This window comes from Anarhichas minor, unplaced genomic scaffold (genome assembly GCF_050575085.1).
Source record: "Anarhichas minor isolate MPS153535 unplaced genomic scaffold, ASM5057508v1 ptg000042l, whole genome shotgun sequence".
Taxonomy (NCBI): Eukaryota; Metazoa; Chordata; class Actinopteri; order Perciformes; family Anarhichadidae; genus Anarhichas; species Anarhichas minor.
In genome coordinates, this window is record NW_027466488.1 from 1,955,919 (window position 1) to 1,971,615 (window position 15,697).

Sequence of the window (15,697 nt, forward strand, 5' to 3'; positions counted from 1 at the left end):
TGTTACAAATAGTTAGGCTATCACATTGGTCAGGGCACTGTGAATTAAACACTTAAATTTACTTGACTTGTTGTAACTTTCTGTCAATAAGATAGTGATATGTATTTGACTTAATCTTACTGAAGAACGTGTTAACTATGCCGGTATTTCCAAAGAATGATGCAACTATTCAGGGTGTGCTGAGGGATGATTGGACATTCAGTAATCAGTAAGTAGCCTATTCATACACATTTACTCGAAACAATACAAGGCCGAAATGCAACATTTTAGTTTCAGTTGAAGGTGTTATTGTAGCTCATAGTGTCCTGTTAAAATTGGATGAGGATGTATAAATATGGCTTTGGTGGGAGAATTATTCAAATATTTTACGAGAGCAACATTAGCAATACATGTGATACTCCAACGCGAGTGCAAACCCTACCTTTAAAATGTTCCCTAGATAAAAAAAAAACAGAAGTATTATAAAATGTTAAGAACATGTTCGATACCAAACGTGAAAATCCTTCTTATGCAGCAGAAGTCTTTGGCATAGTTATATTATGACATGCATATTTATTACAGATGCATTAATAAGCATTTAAATGTGGTAAGATGGTTAATTGATCGAGGTGGAGCTAACTTTGAATGGCTTAATTTGAGGTTTTGAGTTTATGATGGGGAAACAGGTCACAATGTTTTGTCAGAGTTCAAATGAAGAAAATAAATTAAACGAACACCATGTGGCGCAATCATCACACGTCTCTCTGCTGCGCCACCGTCACCGCGCTTGTGTTTGTGTGTGAGAGGCGGACAGTGAAACCACAGAGATTGATTTACAGCTGGGAGACAGACGTCTGGTGCTGCTGGCGAGGGACAAAATGTCGCTTCGAGACGAGCTTTTGAAATCCATTTGGCACGCGTTCACGGCCCTGGACGTGGATCACCGTGGAAAGGTTTCCAAATCTCAGTTAAAGGTGCGTTTCAGTTCTCTTTTCTTTTTTGTTTTGTTTCGAAGTTCAGACGCTTCGCAGGATGAACAGACACTCACATTTACTGTGTACTTAATCCCAAATTTAATGTGTACTTCATCTCAAATTTACTGTGTACTTAATCCCAAATTTACTGTGTACTTAATCCCAAATGTACTGTGTACTTAATCCCAAATTTACTGTGTACTTCATCTCAAATTTACTGTGTACTTAATCCCAAATTTACTGTGTACTTAATCCCAAATTTACTGTGTACTTCATCTCAAATTTACTGTGTACTTAATCCCAAATGTACTGTGTACTTAATCCCAAATTTACTGTGTACTTCATCTCAAATTTACTGTGTACTTCATCTCAAATTTACTGTGTACTTAATCCCAAATTTATTGTGTACTTCATCTCAAATTTATTGTGTACTTCATCTCAAATTTACTGTGTACTTAATCCCAAATTTACTGTGTACTTCATCTCAAATTTACTGTGTACTTAATCCCAAATTTACTGTGTACTTCATCTCAAATTTATTGTGTACTTCATCTCAAATTTACTGTGTACTTAATCCCAAATTTACAGTGTAGCCTACTTCATCTCAAATGTAACTTTACGTTTGATTCCCTGTCATTACGTTAGTTGTTTATGTACCGGTTGACGCTGGGGCTACTTCATCAAAGAGTGTTACGTTACTTTTAATCCCTGTCGTTACAATAGTTGTAACGGTTTGTGTCCCAACGTTTCCGTCGGAATAAACCCTTACATTCATAACATCTCCTGAACATCACTTGTTTTCCTCTCACTGTGAGGTTAGAGGTGTACTCATGATAGTCATGAGACATTCTACTTTAGTCAAAGGAGTGAGATATCACCTTCAAGAACAGACGTAGCGCTTGGCTAGTGATGCTTGTCAGTGGAAGGTTTTTGCATGAGCGGTTGAATGATCTTAAAACTGTGAGACTGATCTTGAGCTTCATCTTTAATGTACCCATACATAAAAAAATGTGTTTCTTTAGGTGCTGTCCCACAGCCTGTGCACAGTGATGAAGATCCCTCATGACCCTGTGGCCCTTGAAGAGCATTTCAAAGATGACAATAAAGGGCCTCTGTCCAACCAGGGCTACATGCCTTACCTCAACAGGTTCATTCTAGACAAGGTGGGGACAAAGATGCTGGAATAGTTGTAGGAGAGTGTTTTTAATCCAGTCAACACACTATCATTTGCATAACTTTGCATAAAGAACTTCAGGAACTATCTGATCAAATAATAAGTCAATACAATTACAAATCTGACCAAACATTAAACGCCAGTTGTTGGTACTTGAGAGTTTGTTTTTCTATATATGGTCACGGTGCCACTGATGCATTTGAGTCGCTGCTAAGAAGTAATGATGCAGCAATGACAGCCCTAGTGGTACCAAAGCTCTTATTTATGCTGAATGTCATGAGTGCAAATAAGTTGAAAGGGCTACGACTTCAACTTACTTAGACAGTTCCACAAACAATGAAAATACAAACACCATCACACAGTCGTTTGAAGAGTGTATGACACAGATTAAGATGACTAATCATGACCTGTTCTGTAGGAGAGGAAATGCTTACAACCACTTCTCTGTTGTACCCACAGGAACAATGTGCTTTGTCTAATAATTTATTTATTTGTAAAATACATTTAGGTAAAATGGGCAGCATCCTTATACGCTCTTTGCTAAAGCTGCATTGTTGTCTCTTGTGGAGTTTTTACCCTGTAGTTTAGCGAGCATCGTGTAAAACTCTGCAAACATATCTGTTGAAGTCTCATGTCAGTTAGTAAACTGCTTGAGTTTCTCTCTTTCCACTTGGAAGCTGTTTTCTTGCCTTTCTCTCGTAGGCTCTGACTTGAATAAAAATGAGGCATTTAATTACATCAGGTTTGTACCTCACATCCTGGAGACTGGAGGTTTTGAAAGGAGACAAACACCGGTTTCCTGCTTAGCATTTGTAAACACGCTGCCCTCACTGGTGCCGACCAGTTTGACTTTGACTGAATGGTGCATTTTGTTCCCAGGTGCAGGAGGAATTCAATGTGTTGGAGTTCAACAAGATGTGCTGGACACTGTGTTACAAGAAAAATATCTGCACTAAACGTCTCCTCGTCTCAGATGACGATGCTTTCAAAGTCTGGTGCATTTTCAACTTTCTGTCAGAGGACAATTACCCACTCGTCATCGTTACCGAAGAGGTGAGGAAGATCCTTACAGTTGTTTTCTGTGGGTGACCATGGTTTTGAAGCTCTTTTGTCTGCCCATCTCCTTAGATTGAGTACTGCCTGCGAAAGCTGATGGAGGCTATAGGGAGCGGATGGAGTGAGGAGAAGTTTGCAGACTACAAGCTGCAGCTGAACACAAAGAAGAACTGCCTGACTGCGTGGGAGCTGATTGAACTGGTGGGGATGGGATACTTCAGCAAGGGCATGAACCACCAGACCCTGTCCATGGGCATCACTGAGGTCTTCCAGGAACTCATTCTGGATGTGGTCAAGCAGGTCAGACACGATATTGATCTTAGGTGTACTGTGTGCACAGGCAGACCCATAACAGGTGGCATCACTTGTTACGTTTAGTAATATATCACACTGATTACGGCAGAATGATTAGGCAACTCAAGCGTCTTTTGTTTACGTCCACACTGGGTTTCAAAGGGATACATGATGAAAAAGGGCCACAGAAGGAAGAACTGGACAGAGCGCTGGTTTGTCCTACGACCAAACTCACTGTCATACTACGTCTGCGAGGACCTTGTGGAGAAGAAAGGAGACATCATTCTGGACCGGACCTGCTGTGTGGAGGTGTGTTGTTAACTACAGTATATGACTATACATAATATGTAAGTAATGCTGTATTGACTAAATCATTTGAACTGACTTATAACTGACATTTCCTCAAGGATTTGATTTGGTTCAGATGTAGAATTAGCATTGTTCAAACAGCAATGAATCACGTTAGAATTTAAATACGATGTGGCTGCAGTGCTATAATATATTAAAAACGTTTCTCTCCTCCAGTCTCTGCCGGATAAAGAAGGGAAGAAATGCCTCTTCATTATCAAGTGCACTGATAAAAGCTTTGAGATTAGTGCATCAGATAAAAAGAAGAAGCAGGAATGGCTTCAAGGTACGGAATAGTCATCTTCCTCTTCTCTGTAACTGCTTCGTCATAAAGAGTCTCGTCATCATCGTCTCTTTATTTTCCTCATCTTCGTCTCTTGAATTTCTGAATGTCATACTGTCTCAATCTCGCTCCGTGTCGCGGTAGCTATTCAAACATGCATCCAGCTGCTGAGGTTGGGGCTGTCGTCTCCTCACCGCGAAGCCCGGCTGAGGCGCAGGGAGCTCCGGCAGAGGCAACAGGCGGAGGAAGACAACCTGGCAGAGAGGATGAAGCAGCTCCAGGTGGCCAATGAGAACAAACAGAGACAGCTGGAGGGTATGAGAAAGGTACTGGTCCAAGCTCAGATCTTCAAACTTCAAACTTGACTTTGAGAAGGAGGCTCCCACATCTTGTTGGCTCCAGAAACCATTTGCACAACTCGATTGTTAAACAGGAGTCCTGGTGAAGTCACGTTTCTTTACTACAGCTCCTCCCGCATATTTATATTTGTCAGACAGTTCTCTGTTATTTTATTTCTTTATCAAAGCGAGCACAGAGAAAACATTTTGACCCTCACAGAGGGATATAGTGCTCCCCTTTGGGACAATCATTTAAATTGAATTATATTCCGTTAACACATACCAGTGCACTCTAAAAACACTACAAACTACTGCTTCAGCCCTGTAGGCTATAATAAGAAATGTCATGATGAAACACATTAAACAAAACTAAAATACATGCTTTATTGTAGGTACAAATGTAGAGTTATAGTAGGTTAGTCAAGGTAATACATCTTGGATCTTCATTTTTGAGTAGATGTCAAAATCGGAGAGAGGTTCTAAATCTGAGTTTTTGTCCACTTCCCTTTATTTTCAAATATTGTGGTTTTTAAGATAACCCAAACAAACATTTGAAAAAGAAAGAAACCAAACATGATGCAGCAGAACATTCACTGTGAAAAGGGAAGCAAAACCTGCTATGCAAACAAAGTATATATATCAGTCAGAGACATCTGCAGAGGGCCAGGCGTAGGAACTCACAGAGCTGCAGCAGATTGTTGATGGCCTCTCACTTCTCTTTTTAGCCTGCCAGATGGCTATTCTTCAAATGTCAAACACATGTATCTTTATAAGCCCAATAACTGATCATATGGAAAGTGACATTACATTTTTGAATACATAGTGTGGACATGGCCTAAGTGCACCCTGGTGTTACCAAGTAAAGTGTTAAATAAGACAATACAAGGAAAAATGACTTGACCTGAAGAATGCACACTGAACCTTTTAACATAAGTTTCTTTTTTAAGGTTCCCCCTTGTAGCCTGGTGCGGCTTCCCCTAAAGCAGCGCAATAACATCTCTTTCCTCTTTTGTGCTCCACAGAAAATAGAAGAGGCTGCAGCTAAAGCAGCAATGGAGGAGCACGGGAGGAAGCAGACTCAGTTAGACCTGCAGGATCGCTACAGACTGGACCTGGAGAGAGAAAAAATGGTAACCACAGTGCCTCAGTCTGCCTCCCACAACGCTGCTCCTTTGTCCCGATCATGCTGGCTGTTGACACTTGCATATGTGATGACACAGGATTTTTTAGAAAGTTCAGAGAGTAAGCTAATGAATTCTGGTAAACTGAGACTGTTTTATCTATTTTCTGATTCAGTCACCATCTGTGGCTTTATCGTTCCGGGAAACACAAGCTAAAAATATTAAAACATTATGTCCCATGATATTGAGTCATCTTTTGTCTGTGTGTCATATGCACAAACATATCATCCCCCTTACACCAGGGACTAAACAGACAAAGGCCTTTATAAGATAAAAAAACATTTTATTGTTTGCTCGGATGCGATTGCATCATTGCAGCAACACGGATTAAGATGAAGCTAGAACACAGAAAATGTCACAATACAGCATCAAATGTGAAGATTTACGGTTGATTTGTAGATTATTGCTCGGTTCAAGAGTCTAATGTGTAAGAACGTGCTACTGCATGTGTGTGTGTGTGTGTGTTGACTCAATCAGGTGCGTCAGCAGATGGAGGAGCAGGTGGCTCAGAAATCCTGTGAGCTGGAGCAGTACCTGCAGCGCGTCAGGGAGCTGGAGGACATGTACCACCGGTTGGAGGAGGCCTTAGAGGACGAGAGGCAGGCCACGCAGGACGAGGAGGCCATGCACAAGCTGCAGGCCAGGTCTCAGACACACACACACACTCACACACACAAATTCGACAGTGGATAAATCTAACAGTTACCTATAATGTTGTTTTAGCAGCACATCAGCGGCACATTAGCAGCACATTAGCTACAGACTGCTAGTATAATGGCTAGCTTGGTTATCAGTGTACTGATTGCAAAACAATTAAATGAACAATTCAACTCTTCCATGACAGCTATAATAAAAAGGTTACAGACAGATTTTGTTGTGCAAAAATATCAACATTGTTTAAAAAATACCCTCACAGCAAACAGAGTATAATCAAGACTGTATTTCTGTGTATATTTCGAATGTTTCCCTGTGTGGGATTCCTGCCATAGTCAAAGACTGAATTTGTCTCTCCTCAGCCCGTATGAACTGATAAGCTATTACCCACGGCTCCACCTCCATCATTTCTCTTTGTTGAGATTTGGACTTAAGTGGGTAAAATAGAGCACAAGTTTAAGCAGCATTGCTGTGTTTTCCATCACAGGCTGCTGGAGGAGGAAGTGGCAAAGAGGGCAGAGCTGGAGCAGATCCACCTGCAGCAGCAGAGGGTGCTGTCTCAGACTGAGGCGGAGAAGCAGGAGCTGGTGGCCGAGCAGTGGGCCAAGGAAAGAGACCTGCAGGCAGCCATGCTGCAGCTGGAGAGTCTGGAGAGGGAGCGGCACGGAGCACTGGAGCAGTACGAGGTCAGGTCACACATCTGGAGGTTTACACTGATCTGAAAACCCCGGCAGAGGCTTTATTTATCTAGGGTGGACAGGTCCCTTTGGCATCAGAAATAGCTTTCGTCTTTTTTTGTTTGTGTATCGATAAATAAAACTATTTATTTTTTCGATATGATCTGATTCCATATATATTTTTCTCTTGATGTTTTACAGAAGGTGTCAAGGAAGCTTGAACGAGCAGCTAACAAGACCAAGACTTGGAAGGACAAGGTGGCCAAACATGAGGGGCTGGTGCGTCTCATCCAGCCAGGTAGACAGGGACATTGATTGTTTCATAAATCAACATTCCACAGATGTATCTGACCGGCATTTTAGTTAAGAAATCTGTACTTTACGTTCATGGAAACGAGGCTTCCGTTCTGTTTTTGCAAGATTTAGATACTAGTGTTCCACAATTTGAATCAAGGCCTAATTTTCAAAAACAGCTTTATACCGAAAGTTGCAGCGAGGTACACTACATGACCAGAGGCATGTGGACACAGCTGTCAACATACTATATATATGTTCTTTTTTTATGGTTTTGGCTTGACGTTCCTTGAATTCTGTGGCAACAGTTTGGTAAAGGCTCTTTCTTGGTTCAACGTGACAATGCTCCCCTGAACAAAGCGAGGTCCATAAGCAAATGTTTCTTCCCAGTTTGGTGTGGAAGAACTTGAACGGTCTGTACAGAACCCTGACCTCAACACCGTCCAACACTTTTGAGATCAACTGGAACGCTGGGCCTCATCGCCCAGCATCAGGGGTCGACCTCACTAACGCTCTTGTGGCTGAATGAGAGCAAATATCTGCAGCCATGTCCCTTAATGTTGTTGAAAGCCTTCCCAGGAGAGTGGAGGTTGTTATAGCAGCAGATTATTGCCCTTGGTTTTGGAATGAGCTCCTTAACAATTACATAGGGATGTAATGTGCAGGTTTTCCTTTGACCATATAGAGTAATTTACAGCCTAAGAGCATGGAAAACCCTCGACTTTACACCCTTAATTATTGTCGTTTCACAACCAGAGTCATGCAATTTGTCTAAGGCCATCTTGTTAAAAGGCCTCCTTTCCTTCTCTTTTAACCCGGTCTTTTAGGTGATAAAGGACCTCAGAGGATGACTAACTGGGGTCCGGCTTCATTCACCGACGCTGAGCTGGAGCTGAGGAAGAAGTTGTGGCAGGAGAGTAAGAACCAGGGGGCTCAGGCTCAGTGAACACTTTCACACCGATGAGGAAGAATCTGAACTGTTACATTCGAGGTCTGGAGAGGTTCGATAACATGAACTTACTGAGCCACGTGAATTGATTTGGGTTAGTTTTAAAAGAACAGCTGGGATTAACTGCATTAGTTTCTTTTGTAACAAAAATTCACATTCAAGCAATAGAAAGCAGTTTGATAGATTAATATTGAATCGTGGTCCACAGATTTCATTTGGAGATTCTCAGCAGATGCAGTTTGCTCGGCAGTCATAGAGATAGTGATCATCGGCCATCAGTGGAACTTGAATCGAAATTGTTTTAGGTAAAAAACATTCCGCTTTTTGATTTTGTTCAGTTGTTTTTTTATTTTCTAATTTGAACCCGTCTTTTTTGACTTCCTGTGTTAATTCAAGTAATTTTTAGTTTTTTTGTGTTATAGCTGTATGACAGCAGATTAATTTCCACCCTAGCTTGGTTTATGAGCTAAAGTTGAGTCTGTTACAGTCATTACTAATATGATTAAATAAAACACCACCTATTTTTTATGAAAGTGGATGGCTGTTTTCATTTCAGAGGTCCTGGCACCTGAATGTGTCAGAATGCAGCAAGCTTTCCCATTTTTCTTTCTTTTTTATTGGATGGTTTAGTCAAGACCTTGCTTTCATCATGACTCGTCTACATTTTGACGAAGAGTGTCCACCAGGTGTCACCATATGAACAGGATCCTCAGTAAGTTAAACCCCGGAACAGTGACATACACAGTCTTTTTTTGTTTAATTCCACTGCATGGACTACATTTTGAAGAAGCTTGAGGAGCGCTATTTGTCTCTACCACTGGGTCATGAAGGTGGCATCAGCCATGTTGTCCAGATAAAAATGTCTGGTGTTGTTCTGACCAAAACCAACCTCCCCACCATGTCAATGGCACTTAACCCCAAAACAGTCTGTTCCTACTTGGGACGTACATCTTAAATAATTGGTTACATATACATATTTCACTTTGTAAAAAGGCAGCTAGACTTTTGGTTCTAGCAGGTTAGTTGGGGAATATTTTCGGTCAATGATAAGTCTATGGCACAGAGGACTTTGTCGACACAGCAGTTTTTTTGTGGAATTACGTCGTTGTCAACCGATCTGATTTGCCAGATGGGTATCGGCCTCACTACCTGGCCAATACACATTTAATACAGTTTCTTTGTCAGTCTCAATATAAAATTCAGTGTTTCCGAAATCAGTTACATTAATTCAGTCAGTTCTTAGTGCCATAGGAATACCTGTCTTTACCAATAACGTCCACACAGTGAGGTATACAGATTTTAGGTTTAAGTTGGCAAATTGAGTCAAGGTATCAGAATCAGTGTATCGGGAGTGAAAAAGTAGCTTTGTATGACAGGCCTGTATGTTGTTCAATATGACTTCATTGTGCCGGTTATCTCAAAACAAGATGAATCACACTTGATGCACGTGACTTGCAGCAGCGACGGCTCCATTTTGCTGCGTCTGTGTCAAAACAAATCAGTTTGTGCAACAAAGGACCACTGTTCTCACCGGTACACTTCACCTTTGTCTTCTTCTCCACCCTCATGTTTCAGGGAGACAACGTTACCGGAACCTTGTAAGTGGGTGAAACTAGCAGCTGTAGGTACTTGTTTGTCTCGTGTCTGCACAATGAGTGTCTTTACTTTCTGATGTAAAAACTCTCAATCTTAACTTTTTGGAAGGAAAGAGACAGTTCATGTTGAGTTCAGAGTTGTCAGAGCAGGAAATGAGATAAGAACCTGCATTCATACACTGATCTAAGAGTCAGCACCATGCAGATCTCTTTATACTGATGGGTCACTGATAAGATCAGAAATAGAGACAGACTGCTTGAATCTCTCGGCAAATACTGTAACTATGAATGTCTTTTTACCTCCATAAAAGATGTAATCCACATTGCTTCTCCATTTATGGACGTCTTTGTTCGCATTACAGTTCTTTAACATTTGATACATTAAAAACAGAACTATTCAAAAAGATTAGAACCAACACTTAATGATTGATAGATCGATAGCAGTATTTGTCTTTAATTGTTAATCTGACATAATGATAAATAGATTTGCCGTTCACATTTCTTCTATAGGAGATATTTATATCCCAGAATCTGAGAAAACATGGCACCATTTTTTTTCTTTTGCAAAGACTATTCTCAGAATTGAGAGTTTGTAATCTCCGCAGCTAAATTGCACAAAGCCCCTCGACATTCCAAAAATAAGGATGTCTCTAGCTGTCTCACCCTCGCCCCATGTGTACGAAAAGTACCCTAATCTCCATAACCAATTCATCTGATTCCTGTCCAAAATATCCTCATCGAAACTGATTTGAAACAGGAACATTTTTTTCGGGGGATCGTGTGCTGGTGGAAGAATGTCTGGCAGATTCCCGTTTTCTGGGTTAGATGACTTCCTACATTGACCTCACAGCCCCGAGCATTTCACATGATTGAATGGACTCTGGGTTTCGCTGCACAGAGAAACTGTGGGACACAAACATCAGGGCCTCAGACAAACACCTCGAAGAAAACAGACATTAATGTAAAACTTTAGAAACCCCAGTGCTATCCTTTAAAGCTGTTAATCAAATGATTGTACTTTTCTGCTCATGGATGAGAGGGCGGTGTCCAGATAAGATCATCTGGAACTCAGTTGATTCATGCATTTGATCATCTACCAACTAGACCCCCATGTGCTGCAAGGCAGCTGACATCATCCTGATTTCCAGGGTGGGACAGTGAGATCAGTGTTTGGAGTTGTTTTCGATGAACTTTGGAGCAGGTGCCCGCTGAGGGGCCACAGGGCTGTGAGGCAGAGGGGCCCCTAGCAGCAGTGAATCATGCATCATTGCAGAGGCACCCAGGAAATGTAAACTGCTACATAGTTTGCATTCATTGCAGCCACGGGGCTATATGGGAATAATAGGATTTGGTGGACCAATAAAATAAATCGGTATCATCTGTCACTGGAGTATTTTTGGGGACCGTGGAAAGGCCAATCAGCTTATTTTTTTAAGCTGTTTTATTGGACAAGAGTCATTTACTGCAGCTGTGCATGGAGCGTATGGGATCCGTAAACCTACAGAATATGTGCAATCTTGGATTTATAGACTGCTTTTTGATTTTCATTGTCCTGCTTTTGATCTTCCATGTGAGAGCAACTCGCTTCTAACCACAATGAACTCAGGAAACATTTCGCCAAGTCACAATTGCACTGCATTTAAAACACTGCTGTTCTTGGGGATGATAGATGCTTTCATCAGCAACTAAACTTCAGAGAAGAAATTACTGGCGGAGGCAGCGAGGATCTTTCATTTCCTTAAATTTAACTAGTTTTCATGAATCTGGTTTGATCCAGTCAGAGGAATGCAGCTATGTGACATCAATGATTGAGTAAAATATCTGTAGAGTATTTCTGGCTTCGGGGCAAATGATTCCTGTCTACACACAATCCTGCTGGATAACTTCCGCTGGATAACTTCCCTCTGTTCATGGGCAGAGGTCCTAATCTCCGTGCCCAAAGCACAAGGCTAAATATGGAGAGGACTGCCAGAGGCTCTGCCCAGATGCTCTGCACCTGCTGCCAGTACAAGCCAGCTGAGAGATCGTACTGAGGGACAAACACAATCTCCCTCTCCTCCCTCCAAAAAACCCCTCTCTGCTCTTCTTCAGGCCTTTAGCTTCCTCTCAGAGACAAACTCTCTTTGGACCACAGAAGTCCCGTTCAGAGCCGCCAACCAGGCGCCACGGTGCCTGAGCTGGGGCTGTTGCCCAGTCCCATATTCATGGCTGGCACCTATCATCACCAGGCCCTGTCGTTGGCTCTGAGCAAAAATAACAAACTATGTGTTGCAGCGGTGTCTGATTACCTTTCATTGAGAGAAAATCTTTAGTAAAGACAAGGTGTTCATAACAAGCCCGGAAAACGTGACAATTACAAATGGTCTAAGTTTTCTTCCTGTATCTTATGGCACATTGTGATGCTGGCAGCTCCGTGAGGCACAGCGGCGCCTTGTGCTCAATGTCAGCAGTCTAATATATCCACAATAAAAATGCTTAGTTTAGCTTGTTAGCATGCTAACATTTGAGGTATGGAATATAGCACTAATAATAACGAACTAAATAACTATGTAAAAAGTTTTGCAGGTATTGGACAAATTGAAAATTGGACATCGTGATGACCTTACATTAAACATTGAGGGATCACAAACGTTATTAAAATTCACCCTGAAGGAACAGAAATGTCTGCACCAAATTTTCTGGCAATCAATTACTAGGTGTTAACAACCAAAGGTCCATCAACCATCTAATAGAAACGTTTCAGTGTCCAGCAAACATGCCTGTGCAGGCCCACTGTGACCAATGTGGGCAGGGGCTTGTTAATAAACTGTCTTTACATCACAAGTCAAAGAGGAGCACTTGAATGCAACATTTATTTGGGTATCTGAAGGCTTGACCATCTTCCATTGGGAGAGTCGGCTCAGTTTAAGCCTGTCCTCCCTTGACTACAAAACATGTGTTGTTAACGTTTCAATTCATTATGTGCACGATTGGATGTTTTGATGCATTTGTCCCACGGTTCAAGTTAGCTGTAGTTTTTGTTTCATTTCTGTAAGGTAATTGAAAGTCAATAAGCAGACTCTTTAAACTTGCTTTCTTTTTAACGTTGGTTGCGTGATATTGCTCTTAATGCAGAAACTGATTTCTGCATTTTTCTTGACAAAAATGAATGCAGACTTTTAATTCACTGCAATGAATTACACAACTGAGGCTGCTTTCTTCTTATAGATTCTCCAAATGAAAGGAAATCAATTAATGGAACACAAAACAAAAATTACAAACCTCTTAAACAGCAGCTTGGTTTGAAAAAGTGTTACTTGTGATGCAAAACCACTTATAGTTGATATATAATGAATGGGCTAAAACATGCAAAGCCTCTAGGTTATTTAATGCATCAGTAATAATATAATACATATAACCTTCACAACTAATAATACATATATACCTTTGCTTTAATACAATTTGTCGGTAATATGTCTGTACTTCCACATCAATAAAACTTTAAATCCAGGACTTTGACTTTGTGGTATTACTACTTTTACACAATAAACGAGCAAACCTTTTGGTATTAACTCACTTAAACGAGAACACAAGCAACGGGTAGTTTCAAGTATGTTTGGTTTATTTCAAAATATTAGTGTCATCACAAAACATGGTACAAAGATACAGTAACAAAAAAAGCCTTTTTTTCTTTTTTAATAAAACTGTATCGGTTGCACAAACAGAGCAGACAAGACGAGGATCTCTGAAAACCACAATGTCCTACATGATATATTCATTCAATTCCTTAAAAGACGCAGAGCCTGCCTAGACGACGACAACAACAACAAAAGAATTGTCTCCATTTTAATTTTCAGAACAATGTTTCATCACAAACGGGAAACAGGCCACTCAGGTTTTTGCACCGGTAACGACACATAAAAAAAAAAAAAGACTTGTTGGTCACATTAGAATTAAGGTTAGAAAAGTATGCTTATGTTCAGAACATCAGACAGTATATAAAATGAAATGTCACACAGGTATTTACAGGAAAACATAAAGCCACCACACTTACACAGTTACACTTTTAATAAAAAAATAATAATTTACATTACATGAGACACGTGTTATCCAGAAGTCAATGAAACATTCAACAAAATAGAGAAAACATCACGTATTTAAATAGAAAAATGTCAGGTAACTCATTTCGAACTCACTGTGCAAATTCTTTTCATTTAATCTGTCTGGAGGAAATGTATGTACATTGTAAAGTAATGCCTTTAGCCTCACTGTCTGCATCTGTTAGAAATTTATATTTGATAAGGAGTGCATACTTTAGAGCTAAGTGCAAAGAAATTGCTTTTTCATGTTGTGCATTTTAATCTCTGAGTTTTTGGCAGTTCATACGTTTCTTTAAGCAGCAATAACCTTTTCCTCGTAGTAAAATATCCGATAGAAATTATTTTATAGGCTATTTTCTACATGTTTTTAAGTCTAAAATTGAACCCACAGTTTGATTGGCCAGTGATATTGCTTTGATCTATTTACAGCTTAAGTAGGATAGCATTTCCTTGGAAGTGCAGTCCCCTCAAACATCAGCTTATCTTCACTTCATCCCTGTTGGAGGCGTGGAGGAGGGAGCTGACAGCAGAGACGAATGCGTTTGATCTACGCCAACTGAAGCAGAGAGACGACAGCCTGAACAGCTGCTAAGTAACAACAGGCAGAGAGGTGGATGATCAGTAATTATTCTCCACTAGCAGGCACTTTGTTCACTGTGGTCCCCGAATTAAAGACATCTAAAAGCTGAGTCGAGCGGGTGTCCCGCCTCTGCTCTCAGCCACCTGATGCCGCCTCTAATGTTCATGATGTTGACGTCAGTGTTCAGGCTCCGAGGTTCACTGCTCAAGCATCGGAGATGCAGTTCTGGATCTTGTCCATCCACAGCTGAGCGCTGGGCGCGTCAGAAGCGCAGAAGTTGTACACTCGCTTGCTGGTCTTCAGCTACAGAGGTATCGGACAACACGGGTTAAATGTGGACCAAAGGGACAGACTTGAATGTGCAACACAATAACTGACACAAAGGTTCATCTTTGCTCCACTATCTTGATGCATCAGGTCTATTTTTGGAGTGTGTGAGATTTACTTGTCAATAAATGCTAATAGTTCAATATTTAACTAGAATATCTCTGCCAGGTGTGTCTGCAACGACCACTGCGGTATTGTGTGATTGAATGAGTACGACCCACAATTGGCTAACCTCCCGTCGAGACACCAATAGGCTGTATGGCGTCGTAGAACAAACTTTCAAACTCAAAACGACAGAGACGTGCACATTTGGGTTGACTTTTACTCACGTCAAAGAAAGCCTTTTCACTGATGTGTTTGGGAGCTCCTATAGTGGGCGCGGCGATCATTACAGACTCCACCTCGGCCAGATCGATGTGGCCTCTGCAGTTTGTGTCCTCCCCGGTGTCGTAGTACCTCATCTGTGAAGACGTGAACGTTAAGCTGCAGCCCGTCACTCAGGTGAGGGTTTAGTTTTTCTTCAACATGAATGCGGTGCGGCTTGGCTCACCTGGTGTTTCGTAATGTCCAATACAAACCAGCGAGGTTTCCAGCCTTTCAGCAGTGCTCCACGTTTATACAGGATCCCCTCGTAAGACCTGAAGAATAACACACGGTGAGATCCAGGTGGACTGGAAGTTATGTCTCTGTACCTTTTGCAGCTGATGGTGTTTAAAGTTTGGATGTTTTGTTGTGGGGTTGTATGTAAACAGCGGTTTAAAGCAGGCAGGAGCAAAGCAATGTACGGCTGTGGACGAGGGCAGAAGCAAAAAGTAATTTATTAAGACGGCACTTTCTGACGTAGAACTGAAGCCGTTTTCTACGCTCTCTTTAAAGAGAGAGCTGATTTAAAAATAAAATGTCCCAACTCGGGAG

At 41.2% G+C, this 15,697-nt stretch overlaps 2 protein-coding genes across 2 annotated transcripts in view; one reads left to right on the top strand and one right to left on the bottom strand.

Annotated features, from left to right (window-relative positions):
• The first annotated feature begins 797 nt into the window (after positions 1-797).
• On the top strand, positions 798-8,734 carry LOC142970156 (switch-associated protein 70-like). The gene is made up of 12 exons (XM_076110331.1): positions 798-953; positions 1,976-2,116; positions 3,007-3,180; positions 3,256-3,483; positions 3,640-3,786; positions 4,003-4,111; positions 4,253-4,434; positions 5,469-5,576; positions 6,105-6,271; positions 6,769-6,967; positions 7,160-7,256; positions 8,080-8,734. Exons 1-12 carry the CDS (start codon positions 858-860, stop codon positions 8,196-8,198), a joined length of 1,767 nt encoding a protein of 588 aa, XP_075966446.1. The 5' UTR covers positions 798-857; the 3' UTR covers positions 8,199-8,734.
• Positions 8,735-13,376: 4,642 nt separating this feature from the next.
• Positions 13,377-15,697, bottom strand: part of sbf2 (SET binding factor 2) — an 81,059-nt gene continuing 78,738 nt past the window's right edge. The window contains exons 39-41 of the mRNA XM_076110330.1: positions 15,333-15,420; positions 15,112-15,243; positions 13,377-14,758 (exon numbers count right to left, since the gene is read on the bottom strand). Coding sequence (XP_075966445.1) covers positions 14,660-14,758; positions 15,112-15,243; positions 15,333-15,420 — 319 coding nt within the window. The 3' untranslated portion in view covers positions 13,377-14,659. The remainder of the gene's footprint in view (positions 14,759-15,111; positions 15,244-15,332; positions 15,421-15,697) is intronic.